The sequence below is a fragment of the Condylura cristata genome, unplaced genomic scaffold, assembly GCF_000260355.1.
Source record: "Condylura cristata isolate star-nosed mole 26May11 unplaced genomic scaffold, ConCri1.0 scaffold00036, whole genome shotgun sequence".
Classification (NCBI taxonomy): domain Eukaryota; kingdom Metazoa; phylum Chordata; class Mammalia; order Eulipotyphla; family Talpidae; genus Condylura; species Condylura cristata.
This window is the reverse complement of record NW_004567137.1, coordinates 2531425-2548359: the sequence shown is the minus strand read 5'-3', so window position 1 is coordinate 2548359 and position 16935 is coordinate 2531425. Positions and strand designations below refer to the sequence as shown.

The 16935-nt window shown below is 46.1% G+C and overlaps 1 protein-coding gene across 1 annotated transcript in view; it reads left to right on the top strand.

The window, feature by feature from the left end:
* KLHL42 (kelch-like family member 42) overlaps window positions 1–12876 on the top strand; it is a 19950-nt gene extending 7074 nt beyond the window's left edge. The window contains exons 2-3 of the mRNA XM_004693187.2: window positions 3727–3920; window positions 7968–12876. Of these exons, the coding sequence (XP_004693244.1) occupies window positions 3727–3920; window positions 7968–8419 (646 nt within the window). The 3' untranslated portion in view covers window positions 8420–12876. The remainder of the gene's footprint in view (window positions 1–3726; window positions 3921–7967) is intronic.
* The last annotated feature ends 4059 nt before the right edge of the window (window positions 12877–16935 follow it).

The window sequence follows — 16935 nt, the reverse complement described above, 5'->3', positions numbered from 1 at the left end:
TGCCATGCCATGTGGTCACCTCCAGGGCAGGCGGGGATCGAACTCATGCGGAAGTGGCTTTAGCTTCTTATTGCTGTGCTTTAACCCACTGCACCATCAGGGGGGCCCCAGTATTAACATATTTTGTTGACTATTTCTTTTACTGTACAGAAACTTTTTAATTTGATGTCCTGTTTATTAAATTCTGCTTTTGTTGCTTGCACTTTGGGTAGCCTGTCCAGAAAGTCATTGCCACAACCAGTGACTTTTATGTTTAAATCTATAATCTATTTCAAGTTATTTTTTGTGAGTGGTGTTAGAGCTCCACTCTCATTCTTCTGCATGCAGATATCACGTTCCCCAGCACCACTTACTGACCCATGACCCTTTCTCCATTAGGGTATTCTCGACTCCTTGGTCAAGTATTAGTTGACTGTGTACAGATTTACTTCTTGGCTGTCATTTGGGCATTGAGAGGATTCACCAGAGAGAGATTGGGTAGCAGAACAGGCAGGTTGACAAAGTACACTGCTGAGGGGAGCAGCGGGTGATCAGGAGAGGTCTGTCGTACCATGTGGGTCAGCTCCCTGGCTGGGAATCCAACTCATGTTGAAGTGGCTTTAGCTTCATTTAGTGCTGTGCTTTAACCTGCTGCACCACCAGGGAGGGCCCTATGTGTCTATTTTTATGCCAGACCATTTGTATTACTTTGTAGTATAATTTAAAGTTAGAAAGTTCTTTGTTCTTTTTTCAGGATTCCTTTGGCTTTTCAGGGTTTTGTGTTCCATCCAAATTTTCGGATTGTTTGTTCTATTTCTGTGAACGCTTTGGGTTATGAGCCTTGTAACAACTCACTTCTTCCAATCCATGAACACAGGAAAATTTTCCATTTCTTTGTGACCTCTTCAGTACATTTTATTACTGTCCTCTTTACCATGTACAGATGTTTCTAGGTTAAACTTATTCCCAAATATGTTATTGTTTCTGTTGCTATTTTAAATGAGATTATTTTCTCTACCTCTTTTTCTGGTGTTTTGTCTGTGGATATAAATGTCCTCTGCACCTTTACTGAATCAGTGATTATATCTGTTTTTTTGGTGGAATATGTAGGATTTTCTGTAGATAAGATACCATAGCACAAATATTATTATCTTCTCTGTAGATGAGATCTTTATGCAGAGTTAAAATTTTTCTCTTTGAAAATTATTTCTTCCCTGGCAGTGGCACACAGGTGTTTGTGGCCCTTGGTTGCTTGTTCAAGTTTTGTCACAGGTCATGATCGCCTTCCGCAGCATGTGCTAGTGACCAGTGGAGATGAACAAAGACATGCTGCTTCCTGCCCTCAAGGAGTTTTACTTGAGTCTAGAGGTCGAGACAAAGGAAAATGAAACCTCAAAGTGTTGCTGGGTTATGCAGCTGACACGTGGCCCAGAAACACTGGCCAAAGTGCAGGACATTTGGGTAAAAAGGCAGCTGACACAGCATTTCACATCCACCTGGATGCACACTTTGGGGAGTATCTGTGCCATTTTACCTTGTCGAGGAGGTCACCTGCTGAGCCGCCCTCTTTCCCCAGGGATTGAGCAGATAGTGGTCCTTAGTCCTACCTGGCGAGGGCATGAACCCAAGACTGGAAGATTTTATGTAGCTCTTTGTATTCCGGACAAAAGAAGAAACGGCTGTTTATTATTTTGTCCACAAACTTGAAAGTGGCCAGAGGAGGATGCCTTCTCAGAGCAGAGGCTCTCCACTGCCTGGGGCCCTGTGTGTGGATTTGAAATCAGCATATTTACTTAGGACAAGTGATGATGCCCGATGAATACTGAAAGCTGTTTTGATCTTACAAAATTTACTATCTGTGCACCTTGGGGGAGCAAACACAAATTGTGGGCTGGTCATATTTAGTGCTTATTTACGAGCTTTATTTCCCTTGCTTCCTCCAATTTGCAAACACCGAGAGGGCGTCATGGCCAGATTTCAAGGGCCATTGGCAGCAAAAAAGCTCTAGCAACATGCTACAGAGACCCCCCAGAAACTGCCACCCCTGGGAAGTCTGTTGGCTTGCGAAATCGAATGGCTGGCTGCATTTAACCGACAATATGAGGTTTTTAGGGAAGAGTACTCTATTCACTCTGGTTTTAAAACAAAACCAAAGCTCATTTAAATATAAACATTGCACACACCTTTGAAAAATTTTAATTTTCTTATTAAGTGGCCATCACTAACGTCCATTCTGTGTTGGTGTTGAGTAAACACCAGGTAGATCAGCCACAGGCCACGTAGCCCCACGTAGTCCAACCTCTTACAAACCTTTTTTCGTTTGTACGTCCACCCCCTTTCTTTCTTAGGGTATTGCAGTTGTGGTAAAAATCATTATGTTGGTGTGCCTCATGTGGGCTAGTGTCTTGATTTCCAGGCACTGGGAATGGAGAGATGACAGTGATGTTCTTTTCTCTCTGGAGGACTTTCTGATAGACTTTGGCTGTCTTTTTATGCACTGCCCTGTGATGAGTCTCACCCCACACAAGAGATGCAAACAGCCTCTTGGCAGCAGGGCTGGGACTAGAGCCAGGTCCTGAAGTGTGTGGGCGTCATTCTCTGGTGTCACTCACGGGACTGTTCACCCTGATGTGAACTTAGGTGGCGAACATCTCTGCAGACTTACCTAGCACTTGCAAAAGTTTCTCCTTCCTGGCCTTGGAGGAGTCCATGGTCCCTGTCCTTCTGTGCTTCCTTGAAGCTCAGGGATGTGGCCTTTTCAGTTCACAAGTTATGAGCCTTTTGTCTGATACCTGAAACCAATGGGCAGCATTTGACCCTATTACTAAAGGTGCTGCTTGAAACCAAGGTATTTCTCTTATCTCTCTCTCTTTTTAGAAGATTTGTTTACTTATGCATACAAGAACTGGTGTACAGGCCAGAGATGTGGGGGGGGGGGGTAAAAGGATTCACTAGAGGCAGAGTGGGGAGCAGAACAGGCAGACTGACTGAAATACACTGCTGAGGGGAGCAGCAGGAACAGCCCGTGAGACAGGCGAGGTCTCTGCACCTCTGGGTTAGTTCCTGGCCAGGGATTGAATTTGTGTTCCCTTTTCTCCACCAGGGAAGCCCCAGGGTATTTCTCTTTTAAAAGTCATTAAATGTTATGATAAGAGAGCTTTTATTAAGGTGAGGGTTTTTTAACAGGTGTAATGTCCCAAGAAGGCAGGATCAGATTATGTTAATTTACCTCCCATCTTCACATGTTTTAGCTCTGTATGAAGCACCCCTTCTGGAGGAGGGAGCAGTGATATGGGGGGGCACTCATGATAGGGGTTTGTGAGTTTGTGTCTGCCTTCCTAGGTAGGTCATGCTGGATGGGTACCCCCTTCCTCTCCTGGAAGGGAGAAGATCCATATTCTAAGTGGAGAGAGACCTGGCGCTGGGTGGGGATCTTTCTCCATAACCTGCAGGAAGGTATGGAGTTTGCATCTAAAGAGTATCTCCCTCTGGTCCTTGGTGTTACACTGCCTCGCTTACCTTCAGTTGCTGGAAGCAACTGGAACATACACCTTCTTGGTGGGGTCTTGATGGCAAGTGTACAAAATTTGAGTTTCCACTGGGTATTCCTCTGTGCCTAGGCAGAATGGTGCCCAGGTACTCAGCAGCTCCCGCATTCTGCTCTGGCAGTCTACACCATCATCTGTCTGCGTCGTCATTTCGTCATCACAAGGACTGACTTTCTGGGCCCTTGCGTTTCTCTTTCAGGTCGAACTTCAAACTTGTGGCTGTCAATTCAAAACTCTACGCCATTGGTGGGCAGGCCGTTTCTAACGTTGAGTGTTACAATCCTGAGCAGGATGCATGGAATTTTGTGGCCCCCTTACCAAACCCTCTGGCTGAGTTCTCGGCATGTGAGTGTAAGGGGAAGATTTATGTCATTGGAGGCTACACCACAAGAGGTGAGTGAAGGGCCAGGGAAGTGGGCCCCTTGGCTGGGCAGTCGAGGGGAGGGTGGGAGGATGAAGGCCTGGGTGCACAGGTGACTCAAGGCATCACATTCTGGAAGGAAAATTCCTGTCTGACAGCTGGAGGTGGGGAGTCTTAGTATGCACATGTAAATTGTACAGGGAGGGAGCATGTGAAGAAAATCAATATTCTCTCTGCCCTATAAAGCCAGCCTTGTGGTCTGCCATCCTGGGATGTGGCTGGGGCAAGCTCATATTTTCCAGAAGGCCCTGAGGCCCTGTCCATCGCTGTGGGGGTGTAGCATGCCAAAACCCTGTAGATGCCTAACTTCACTGACACCCTTGAGCAAACGGTATCAGATAAGATTCTAGAAACTCAGCTTATAGCAGTTGTTCACATGTCTTAGTAGGAACAGCAACACAAATTTAAGAGAATTGTGTCCAGACCATGTCCAGACCATGGTTGTGCTTTTCATTAAACCCTACACATGGGGATTTTGCTTTTTCGATGGGCATTGGGTAGTTAACAGCTTGTAGGTAAGTTTTCTCAGTAGGTTCCTTAGTGCTCTTCTTGTAGGCAGCGGCTACCCCTGACAGGAACAGAGGCCAGCCTGTTGAGGTAAGAAAGGCTATGGTAGATGCTGGCCTTCCTTTGTCTCCCCCATGCCCCCGCTAGGAAAAGGAATTGCTTCCAATTTTTCTCTCTTGACTGAGAAAATGTGGTCATTTAGTCTGACTGACTAGAGAGCCCAGAACTTACAGAGAAAGCCTCGCTGTACTCTCAGCACTTTTCCTTGTAAAAGCAGTCACAACATGACCCTGGTTATATTTGACACAGAAACAAGCATCATTCCTGGGTGTCCCTTGTGGCAGGGCGGCTCTCTAGGCTGGCTGAGGGCACGGGTGGAGAAATGATCCACAGCCCCGTGAGGCTGCATGTGATTTTTGCATAGGACAGAATCCACACGCTCCTGTAGTGCAGTGCCCCAGATCTTTCTCACCACAACCAGGTGACTCTTGAATCTCATTTGGTATTTAAGTTAGATCATTTGATGTACTATTTTTGGGGGGATAGCAAAAGTCACACACTTCTTGGAGAACCTCTGAATAGTTGATTTGTTGGGAGGGTGGTATTTTAGTTTCTTGCTGCTAACTTGATAAATGACCAGAGATATGTGTGGTCTGAAACAGCAGACAAGTCTTTTCTCCTAACTCTGGAAACCAGAAGTCCAAAATCCAGGTGTTGGCAGGACATGGGGGGGGGGGGGATGTCACAGAGGGTCCTGCTACCTTTTCCACACTAAGACTCCAGGTTCCCTTAGCCATTGTCTGTGTGACTCCCATCTGCCTCTGGCCTCACCTGTCTTCTCCTTTGTCTGCGCCTGTCTCTTCTGTGGACACTGTGTGTTGGGTGTGGAGCTCTGGTCATCCCCAATGATCTCTTGAGAGCTTTTATTGAATTACATCAACAAAGACCCATTTTCCAAGTAAGGTCATTTCAGAGGTTGTGGGGACAAGTAAATGGACCTTTCTACTCATTACAGTTGGTTTATTTATGTATTTAAGGACAGGCTCTGACAGTGAGGCGAGCAGGGGAAGCCATGAGCTTCTTTATCTGTCCCATGTTCTTGTCGCCTGCACAGCTGTTCCTGAGTCCCTCCCAGTGCCTCTCCATTGAAGACAGGATGACTGCTAACTTTTACCTAGTGAATGTTTTGGTCATGAGACCCAGTTGTCATTTTTTGACCTTCAACATGGATGTGCCCAGGGGTGACTATAGGTGTTGATGAGGCCAGAGACACCCAGGGAATTCTCAGGTGTGTGTGCTGATAAGTGTGTCATTTCCCTGGGCACGTCCAGAATCTCTTGGTGGGGGTGCTGGTTCCCCTCTAGACACAGACTGCCTCTGGGGACTCACGGGAGATGCTTTTCTTCAGATAGGATGACAGGTAGCCCTGCAACCCCAAGAGGACACTGCTGGGAGATGTCCTGGTTTCTCTGACCCTGGCAGAGAAAAGGTTCTTTAGATTTGACCTGGAAAACCCTTGCTTGGGTGTTTTCTGGTTTCACCAGCCATTACTACTGTCCTTCTGTCCTCTGGCCACCCACAGTGATTTCTGTCCTGGATTCCCCCAGCCAAACACCTTGATGGGACATTTAGGAGAGGTGAGCGGACGGATGTTTGTGTAAAAGTGTTGAAGACTAGTTTGCTGAGACGAGAACCCCTCCTCCGCTGTCTGGGCTCATCCCAGCACTTCTTATAGTTCTCTGTTCATAAAACAAGGAATCATAACTATCGTGTGAAAAAGAAACGGACTAAAGGCTGGGTGCTTAGCCTGCTGAATTCTCAAATTAGGTGAGACTTTTAAAATTCTGTAAGTCATAATTCATGATTTTTATGATAGCTGTTTGATTATTTTAGTTCTTTGGCAGGCACTGAAGACATTAAATTCAATAGAACTTAGTAGTAACCGCTAAAGGGAAAAAGGATGATTTGTTATACTTCAGAATCAACTGTAAATGCAAAAGCGCAAAGATCATTCCACCAGCTCCAACCACCTCATCATGGTCTGAGCCCTTGTTGGGTGAGCAGAGAAAACATTTACCGAAGACCTGGAAAGACCTCCAGGCTGGGAACTGAGAAGTGCGGTGCCTTGGGCTAGAATAAGCCCTTTATTCGTGCCTGGGGGGACGCCAGGGTACTGAGGCGCTCCTCTGGAGAGATGAGTCACGAACTCCCCCCAGCTGCCTCTTAGAATGAGCTTTATCACAATACAGTAAAAAGAAATCCAGTGTGGTGTGAGCAGAGGGCAGAAGAGCAGTTCCTGGAAGCCCACTGTTCTGAGTGTGGATGGGCTCCCGAGAGCCCGGCCAGCACTGGCCTTCCTTTCCCGCCTGGGTGCTGTGGGGTGCACTTGACTTAGTGGCAGACACCCTCTGGAACAGCGTGGCAAGCACCGCTCACTGTGGCCTCTGCCTCAGAGGCAGCGCCACCCCCTCCCTTACTCCCCCACTCCTTACATGGCAGGGGGGGTGCCTGTTCCCCACCTAGCTGTCTCTTACACATATAGACAAAAACAACCACAAACAGAAAGTTCATTCTCCCTGATAAATCCGGAGCAGCTATTTTCCTGTTGAGGCTAGAATATTCAGTTTATTCTTCCCTAGAGGAGAGCAAAGGAAAACATTAAAAAAAGAAGAAAGAAAGAAAGAAAGAAAGAAAATGAGGGCTCTCCCTGGTGGTGCCAACAGGTTAAAGTACCACTTTATGAAGCTCTCCAAAGCCACTGCAGCATGAGTTCCACCCCCAGCCAGGGAACTGACCCACATGGCGTGGCAGACCTCTCCTGACCTGCCTGCTGCTACCCTCAGCAGTGTATTTCAGTAGATCTGCCTGTTCTGTTCCCCACTCTGGCTCTGGTGAATCCTCTCACCCACCATATCTCTGGCCTGTACCCCAGTTCTGTAAAAAAAAAGAAAAAGGAAAGTAGATAGCCTCGCAAGCCTTTTTCAAAAAAGGGAATGGGCTACAGCAGTTTCCCTGAAATGCAAATGATGTCAGAGCAGTCCCTGGTCTCCTCTCTGATGTTATCCACACACTGGCCAAAGTCTCCTGTGGGTGCCCGGTGGGTTACCACGTGTGGTTGTTGAGGCCCCAGGTGGGCCTGCAGCATTTTCCCTGACTTGAGATTTTATGACTTATGTCCTTTGCAACATCTTGAATACCCTGCCCCTTGGGTTGTTTCACAGGATTAGGGATCAAGGGTGGGCGCGCAGTGGTGGGTAAGGGCTGGAGCCCCTATTCCTTGTATACTGACCAAATTGTCAAGTGCAGGAAAGGGCTCAGGTCAAGGTGGTCAGACCACCTTGCTCCTCTCCGTGCCATCCTGATTCTGAGGGTACCCCAGGAGGGTGCCCCCTAAGTGGGGGTGAGCGAACAATGCCTGGCTTTCCCAGCCTCCCCTGGGAGATCTGCCGCGAGAGTGGGCAGCAGCAGGGGCGTAGGCACGTGGTTCTCACGCGCCTCTCTCTTGCTTGCAGACCGCAACATGAATGTCCTGCAGTACTGCCCAGCCGCCGATGCCTGGACGCTCTTTGAGACGTGTGATGTGCACATCCGCAAGCAGCAGATGGTGTCGGTGGAGGAGACCATCTACCTGGTGGGCGGCTGCCTACACGAGCTGGGCGCAGCCCGCAGGAGCAGCCAGAGCGAAGACATGCTCACCGTGCAGTCCTATAACACGGCCACTCGGCGCTGGTTGTACCTCAAGGAGAACACGTCCAAGTCAGGCCTGAACCTGACATGCGCGCTGCATAACGATGGCATCTACATCATGAGCAGAGACGTCACCCTGTCCACCAGCCTGGAGCACCGCGTCTTCCTCAAGTACAACATCTTCTCCGACAGCTGGGAGGCCTTCCGGCGCTTCCCGGCCTTCGGACACAACCTCCTGGTGTCCTCCCTCTACCTGCCCAATCACACAGAGGCCTGACTACCTGCCAGGGTCTGCGCAAGGATGCTAGGCAGCACCCAGGGTAAAGGAGGCCCGTCTCCAAAGAGAAAAGAGGGCTGTCAGCCTGTCACGGGGACCACAGCTGTTAACAAGCTTCCCTCAACAAATGACTTGAAAACTTGGGGGACCAGAGACCAACTTTTTAATTTTCGATTTTTTCCATGCTGGGAACACATTCACGATAATGTTTTCATTCAAGTATCACCCCCTTGGGCCAGTGACTGAGTCTGATGGGTCCTGTTAGTAGATTCATGGAGTCTGCTTAGTCACTTAGTGAGAGACCAAAGTCAGAAACGGGTGCAAGTGGTCAGATGATCTTAAAATCAGTTTTAGTTAGGTCACTTGAAATATCTGTGTGAGATTTTTGTTGTTGGTATTAATTTAGTTGGCAGGTATTTACATTATTTTCCCCTCCCTTCTTCCATTCATACCCATTTCTGCCTGTAGTGTTCTTAGACTAGGGTTCTATGGTCAGATTTTTACACACCACTTTCCAGGGAACTTACACTGATAGGGATCATTGCATGCAAATATCCAGTCCTGCCAAAACTTGCATTTAAACATTCTCAACTGTTTTTCCAGTCTTTTTGGCAATTTCAAAATGCTGAGTAAATGGGCTGATATCACCTCTTTTGCTGAAGTGACAGATTGCAGACTTACCTGGTCAGATATATTGCATTGCTAGGGGTCTGTTACGTAAAAGATATATTGTCTAAAAGTATGGCTATATATATATATATATATATAGATATATATATATATATAATCTTATATATACACATACACACACCTGCATGGACTTATGTATATAGGCTTATGCATGTGTGTGTGTGTGTGTATATGTATAAAGTTGAGTCTTAAATAGGAAGAGGAGGAAGCACCAAATGAGAAAACAAATTGTCTTTGAAGAGTTAGGTTTATTGAATCTATTTGACTTAGTTCTATTAAGATTGAAGGCATTATCATGCTTAAATCAAGCCCTTTTTTAATTGAACCTTTGCCTTTAACTTACATTTTGCTTTTGTGGGGTGAGGTGAGTTGAGCTGTGAAATTCTGTCTGTAGAGATGGGAGGAAGCCCATAGAGGAATGGCTCTGAGGGTATTTCTGAAATTCAATTCTGGTTCCACTTTCGAGCCCAGCTCATGCAGTATTTATCCTCAGTAAATCAGTGAGCAATGAAGAGGAGCTTCTGCCCATCATAGGTCAGCATTTCTGTAAAAATATATACACATACAAGCATTATATTTCCATTGAAAATTGCTTCCTGAAATTCCCCAAACTTTGTAAAGGAGTCAGTTGAATTGTGAGCTGGACTCCGTCTTTCATTCTAACATCCCAGTTACATAAAGTTGAGAAAGTCCCACAGAAAGGCAAGAGCAACATCCACACATTCAGTACACGCTTCGGATGCCTTGGGTGCCGCCAGTCTGCATTGTCGGTGCTGCTGGGGGATGGGGAGCGGGTCCTTCCAGAGTCCTTCAGTTTCCACAGGGAACACCACATGGTGTCCGTACAACCAAGGCCTCCTGTTATTTAATGTAAGGGTCCAGCTGTATTACATTTGCACTGCTTTTCAAGAATACTTGTATTAGGTAAAATGAGGAAAGCCTTTAAGGTGGATGTGAACACAGATCTTTGTATCTTGTCTCTAATAACCCTACCACCACTCTCCTTAAGACACTATTTAAGGCTTTCTAAGTGGATCCCAGTTATTCAGATATTTAACCCTTTCTTCCCCCAAACTGAAATCTTCCTGGGAATGGTACTTTAACAGTAGTTAAATATTAATTTATATTCATTATAGACTTGAATTCTCAGTACTCATAATTTCATGACACATATGTAAAAGTATAATTTATATTAGATATTGTTAATTATTTTGCTCAGAGGTTAACTTTCATAAGGTTTATCCTTACCAATTCAGGAAATTCTAGTACTAGTCAGGTGAATTAGTACTGGATAAACAATTGGAGCAGAGTTTTTAAAGTAAGCACATCATGCAAAATGCAGTATTATTTCCAGTTATCACTTTTCTCTCTGATAACATTCTGTGGGTCTACTTTCCCAATGTCAACAACTAGATTCTTGGACCACATGAAGGCATAGTCTGATCCACAAAGGTCTTTTTGATATGTGTGTATGTGCGCAAGTGTGTGTGTGCGCGCAAGTGTGTGTGTGCTGGCCTGTTACAGCTCTAAGACACAGACTTCTAAAACGGCCTTATTACTCCATCTGCTAGCTGTGTGTGGGCCAGATGGAGTGTGCAGCAGGAAGAGATTCATGCATGTGGACATCTTCCTTCCTCTGTGGACATCAAGTCTGTTGACATTCGAGGGTGATTTTAACCCTGCTTTGAGCTCTTCCACGTGACATTCCATAGAAGACTACCCATGAGGGAGGCAATGTTCCATTTAAAATCTCCCCTGTCCCCCAGGCCTTTGGTCTTGTAATAGTCTTTCCTTTTATTCCCTTCTCTAAATGCTTTATCCTTCTTTTCTGAGGTGCTTTCAGGTGTTCTGACTTTCACGAGGAAGAGAGGAGTTTCTGGGACCCCCAGTGGGAGCTGCCCTGCAGAAATCATGTGTTTTGCAGAGAATAATTGGAAGGCGAGTGAGTGCTGAGTAGATTAGTAGAAGGAGTCTGTTGGGTTCTCCGTCATTCCTTCTGGTTTTCCTTTCAACACCCTTCATATCTGGTGACATTTTTCTGATGACTGTGTGAGAGTCCATTATTTCAACAGTTTGTAACAATGAACTACTGAGAAGTTTATGGATATTAGAAAGAAACCTGATTAAGCATGAATACCAAAGAGAATGGAACCCTGTCATTGCTTTTGAACCAAAATTGCATAACTCCAAATGCCTTAGGTATCACTTCAGGTTGTCCTGTGTAGCCTCTGCTGGTTCTCTGCAAAGGGAGTGATAAAGTAAAAAAAAAAAAAAAATGCCTATTCTCTTTCAACAAAGTTACTCACTGAGATGGTGGAGGCAGTGTCTGCAGATTTCCAGGTACAGTTGGAACCCCACCTGCATGGCCACCAATTGAGGAGAAAGGCCATGCCCTGCTCAGCCAGCATATTGTGAGCAGCAGCTTCCTGCAGAGCCCCCAAGAGGCTGCAGAACCACAGAAAAGGACATGGGTGAGTTGTTGGCTGCCTCTCTCCTAGACCAGGGCTGGGGAGCACATCACACCTGTGCCCACATCTGCCAAGGAGGCATCACATGTGGGTGTCATACCTTTCCTCTGGACCAGGACTGTTTCCAAATCCATGTCACCAGTGTCTCCAGGCATTCATTACCTGTCCCCTGAAGTAGACAGTGCCTCAGAAGAGTGAATGAATCTGGTGAGTAAATACCATTCCCAGTGGCTGAAGACAGGAAGTTGATTCAGTTCAGCTTCTTGGTTCCCAGAAAACCTGCTGAGTGTCAATTCCTGTGTAAGACGACGCCAAGACCAGGGATACAGACACAAATAAGCCGCTGCATCTGCCACTGAGTTGGTGTTCACCACAGTTGTGACTAGACCACCATTCTGGAAGATGCCCCCTTTCGTCAGGCACCCTGTTCTGTCCTGGTCTAGTCTGTCCACCACTTCATTGTTTACTAACAATTGCCATGACCCGGCTTTTCTCAGAATTTGGCTGTCACATCCTATATTTGTATTTTTCATAATACTTTTCTCCTCACTACTCATAGTTTTCTGCATACCTCATTTTCCTGAGAAAATCATATATATCACCTATTTAAAAATACCTAGATAAGGCACCATGGCCTTTGGAGCTAAGGGCTTAGCAGCTTGATCACATGACAAAGAGGAGTGAAGCCTGGGTGGTAAGTCCTGGGAGAGGCAGGCTGGTTGCATGTGCATTTAAACCTATGCCTTTAAAACACATCCACACGCAGTATTAATAAAAGTTCCTTAAGGCACAAGTCCTGTCTCAAAAGTTGGTTGATTTTGACTTTGTGATTTTAATTACCAAAAGGTATTTTGTCATTCTTAGGTTTCCTTCACATGAAAGTATTTGATTTTCATTTTCTTGTGTTAACTTAGAAACACAAAGTAAAAACACACATGCTGACACCTGCTGACTGTGCTTACACGAGTGTTTTTATCCATTCCCACAGGAGATAGATCCCATGAAAAGACAGTCAGTGTTAAGGGGCGAAAGGTATCATGGTTTATGCCTCGAGAAGAAAAGGAAAATAACTTGCATTGTGTCATTTTTCTACAGTGTCGATAAGGGATTTTTAGATGTCTGTGTGATGTTACATATCTAGTGGTCATCTAATGGTCATCTGTAGAACATATATAGTCACATTTTGTTTTGACAGATACCTTTGTTGAAAAGGTTGTTATTGTGTTTCCAATTTCAAGTGTGGCTTAAAAATGTGTACATTATCATGAATCTTTTAAATACAAAGATCCCTATGAGGCACTCAAACAGCATTCTTGTTGTGTTTATAACTAGAACTACAGAAGAAAATGTCTCCCAATAAAAGAAATTGGTCCCAGGAATAAGCGAACACTAACTAGTTCCCAGACACTTCAGTGGAGGAGGAGGGGGCGGTGGACACAACAAATACACCCAGCACTGATGGAGCTCTTACTCTGCTTAGGAGGCTAAGCATCCTTTATGTAACATTAAATCCTCACAACAATGCCAGCTGGTAAATATAGATACATCCTTATTTTTACACCCTAGGAAAGTGAGGCACTAGAGGTCACAAGTCGCCATTCAGGACTAGGGAAGAAGCCATATGGTGGTCCAGGCTCCAAAGGGCAAACTCTTCCCTGTGGAGGGATGGGTGAAGGCTGCCGGCCTGCTGGAGTTTATTTCCAGTCCATCTGGGGGTTCTTAGATCTGCAGCATGCAGCTCTGTGGCCATGGCTGTGCCATGTGGCACCCTATTTTGTGGGTGTGTGTAGAAAAAGGCCAAGGATTTCCCTAGTGACTGGGGAAACCGAGACTCCACTTTGCAGGCCATAAACATTTCCTTGGCAAAAAAATTTTCAAGACCTAGTTTGATGCTGGTAGCTCTGAGAGCCAAAGTCAAGATGTGGGGTCCTTAACTGAGCCCCCCTCTGATTTCTGTCTCTTGGCTGCTTATGCTCTGCCTCAGCTTACTGGCTCTTACCAGCTCTGGAAAAACCCAAGACCCTGGGTCTTCCCTTGCCAGACTGCAGCCCTGGTATGTGGGTTCAGTAGAAATGATTACCTGTTTGTGGTGGCAGGAGCGGTTACCCCCTGATTTCTTTGGCTCCTCCCAAGGCCCATCTACAATATTTTCCTGACCGATCATGTGTGTTTTGTTGAAACAAAGACCCTGGCTCTTGAGATTCTGCAAGGCACATTCTCGCTGACCCAGCATGATCTCTTGGTTGCAGGCAGAGGATTAAAATTACGGCCAGATTAAGACTGGCTGTTTGCTTCTCAGTTCTGCTGGTGAGGTTACTGCATCGCCCTGGGCCTTGGTTTCTTTATCTGTAACATCGGAACAACACCACCATTAACTCTACAGGATTACTGTGGAAACTGAATGAGGAAATGAATGCACGGGCATTGGGCATACCCGCAATGGATGTGAGTCAATATCCAAAGCCATCAGCTATTTATTTCAACTAGGGGAACTTAGCTGACACCTCCTGCCTTTCTTCCAAAGCCTGAAGCCAGTAAGAGGTAGTTAAGAAGTCCGAAGATGCTGATGGGATTCCATCTCTTGTCTCAGAAGTTCACTTGCAGTGTTCAAATGCCACAGACCAAGCCATGTCCCCGGTTGCTTGCTTGCACACGAGGCGGAACCCTCACCATCCCACCCACATGGTATTCCAGCTTTTAGATATTGGTGCCATCCTCTCCCAAGTACCTGGCCTTTTGGTTAAGACTTTGATGGGATCCTCCAGGTAATGTGTCCAGCCCTGTGGTCACCACTGTGGCTAGGGGAAGGAAGGAGAAGTGCCAATTCAATGTGTGGAATGGATTTGGACTTTAGGTAACGGGGGTTTCAGATAACCTACCAGACGTAAGGGGTATCTGAAAGTTGACTCCCCAAAAGGCATCTGGACTATCTGCTGATGGAGCTGAGCTAATTGTGTTATTTATAGCAGGGAGGACACCACCTTGACAGAGTCTTAGTCATGTTACTGAAGGGGGAGCCTGGGGTGCAGGTCTGGGCTGGGTGTTTTTTTTAATTTTTTTTTATTTTTTAACATAATAGTTTATTCTTACATCATTTTGTGCCTTTTTCCATCTTAGTTATTGTGCTGGGTGATTTTAAAGAAGGTCTGGTGACCACAGAATTTATGATATGAGTTCTAGGTACAGTGCCTTTTGGGCATGGTGCAGGGTGATCTATGAAGCCTGTCTGGGTGGGAATCTGTATTGGGAACAAGTAAATTTCTTGGTCCTTAGGTTCTGGAAGTTAAGTCTTTTCTAAGAAAGTGCTTGTTCCCAGACCCAGCTTCAACACTATCCTTGAGAATAGAGTAAGTGTTTCATTTATCTTCTTCCACCTTACACCCAGGCATACAGCAAAGCTTCCCTGGGTTTTCTAAAAAGAAATTTTCTAAAAAGAAGTTTTTGATTTCTTTGGAGGAAATAATATAATGTTCTCTTAATGAAGAACTTTTACTAGAAGACCTTGCAGTATACTTTTCTCTTTAAAAAGAGGTAGCTTAGCTCAATATTTAAACAAATCAGGCACTGCAGTACCTTTGGTAACTGGAAACATAACAGTCTTCAGCTCCACAAATAGGCAGCCAAATCCTGCCACATCTTATGTGTCACATCATCAGCTTCCAAGGGGACTTCACAGATGGGAGCATCCTGGTGGTCATGCTGTAATCACATGCCCACATGGGACACAGTGGGGACGTTGAAGCTGCTCCCAGGTGGGAAGGTGGCAAAGCCAAAGGTAAGCAGGGCAGTCATCATGGGGTGCTGGTCTGCTCTAGAATGCTGGGGCACACTTGTATGTTTCTGGGGACCAGCACTGTGTATACATCCTAGTTCTGTTGACACCCTTATGGGGACACTGAAACCAGATGAACTGGAGTACAGGTCAGTGGTGCAGGGGTGGTAAGAGGATTCACCGCCAGACAGAGTGGGGAGCAGAACAGGCAGACTAACAAAATACACTGCTGAGGGGAGCAGTGGGCGGGTCAGGAGAGGTCTGCTACGCCATGTGGGTCACCTCCCTGTCCAGGGATTGAACTCGCACTGAAGCAGTTGCAGCTAGCTTCATAGTGCTGTGCTTCAACCTGTTGAGCCACCAGAGGGTCCTCGTGATTATTTTCGGGAAATAAACACAGATCTAATGTCAGCAGCAGCACAGGCTGCAGGGCCACTCAGTTCCCCTAACTGAAGAGAACTTTGGGGGAGAGAGCAGAAAAGTGGAGGAGTATTCCTTATCCTTGGGTAGTATTATCACCACTCAGTTGTCAGAAGCCCAAAATTCTGACCACCCAGTGGCCCTTGAGCTTTGTTCCAATTAACTTGGAACCGCACTTCCTTTAAGCTTTTGCCTCATTGGGAGAGACCAGTCTGAGCCTTTCCACCTGGTGGGTGTCCACCAGGCTGCCATCTCTATGGCTCCTCTCTCAATTCAGGCCACATCATGACTTTCCCTTCCATAAAAACCCTTAAGACCCTTTCTGTTTATATGGGTATAAAGACAAACATAATCCAGAATGGACTCACGAGTAAGTGTAGATGTTTTTCTTCTGATTTCTTTATTTTTGAATTAAAGTAGGTATCCTATTTTGAATGGGGAAAAACATTGTATATTAACACAATCTTGGGAAAAATACAGAGGGAACCTGAGTGAGAAACGTTTTCTAGTCCTCGCTGTGGACTAAAGCTCCTGTCCACTGGAATTAAGCATTTGCTGTGTGGTGTGAGTTTCCTGCACACAGGAAAGAGTCCTTACTTTTCTCTTAGACGTGTCGCCCCACTTTCAGTCCTTAAGGACAGCAATCCTCTACCAAGCCCCTCTCTCAAACAGCTGGTCTGTGTTAACAGGCAGAGGAGGAGTGTAGTCCTCGCCCACCGGCTTCCTTTCCCAAAACAGCAAACATCTCAGATTCATACCTATGGTATTCACTGTTCCAGAATTTGCTTGCTGGATGCATATTGTTCTCCCTGCGTGTTTCTCTCCTGAGAAGCATCCCAGCAGAGCAAGGTGTCAGGCTTTTCCTGGAATCCAGGTGCTTGTGGCCAACTGTATCTAGCTAGTCCACACAGCTAGCTCCTTCATGGTTCCAAGCCCTCTTCTGGAGCTGGGGGAGGCTGATCCCACAGGAGTACCTGGCTCTGAATAACTTATCTGAGAAGACAGCAAACAGCTCAACTGAAGGTTATGTTTGTTAAGAATTCCCACTAACTCTATGCTGAAGCCACAGCTGGTTCCTGCGGACCCCACAGCCGGCCCCTATAACCGCCCCCCCCTTCACCACCTCCTCCCCTCCTCCGCCTACCCTACCGGGTGCCTCCCCGCCT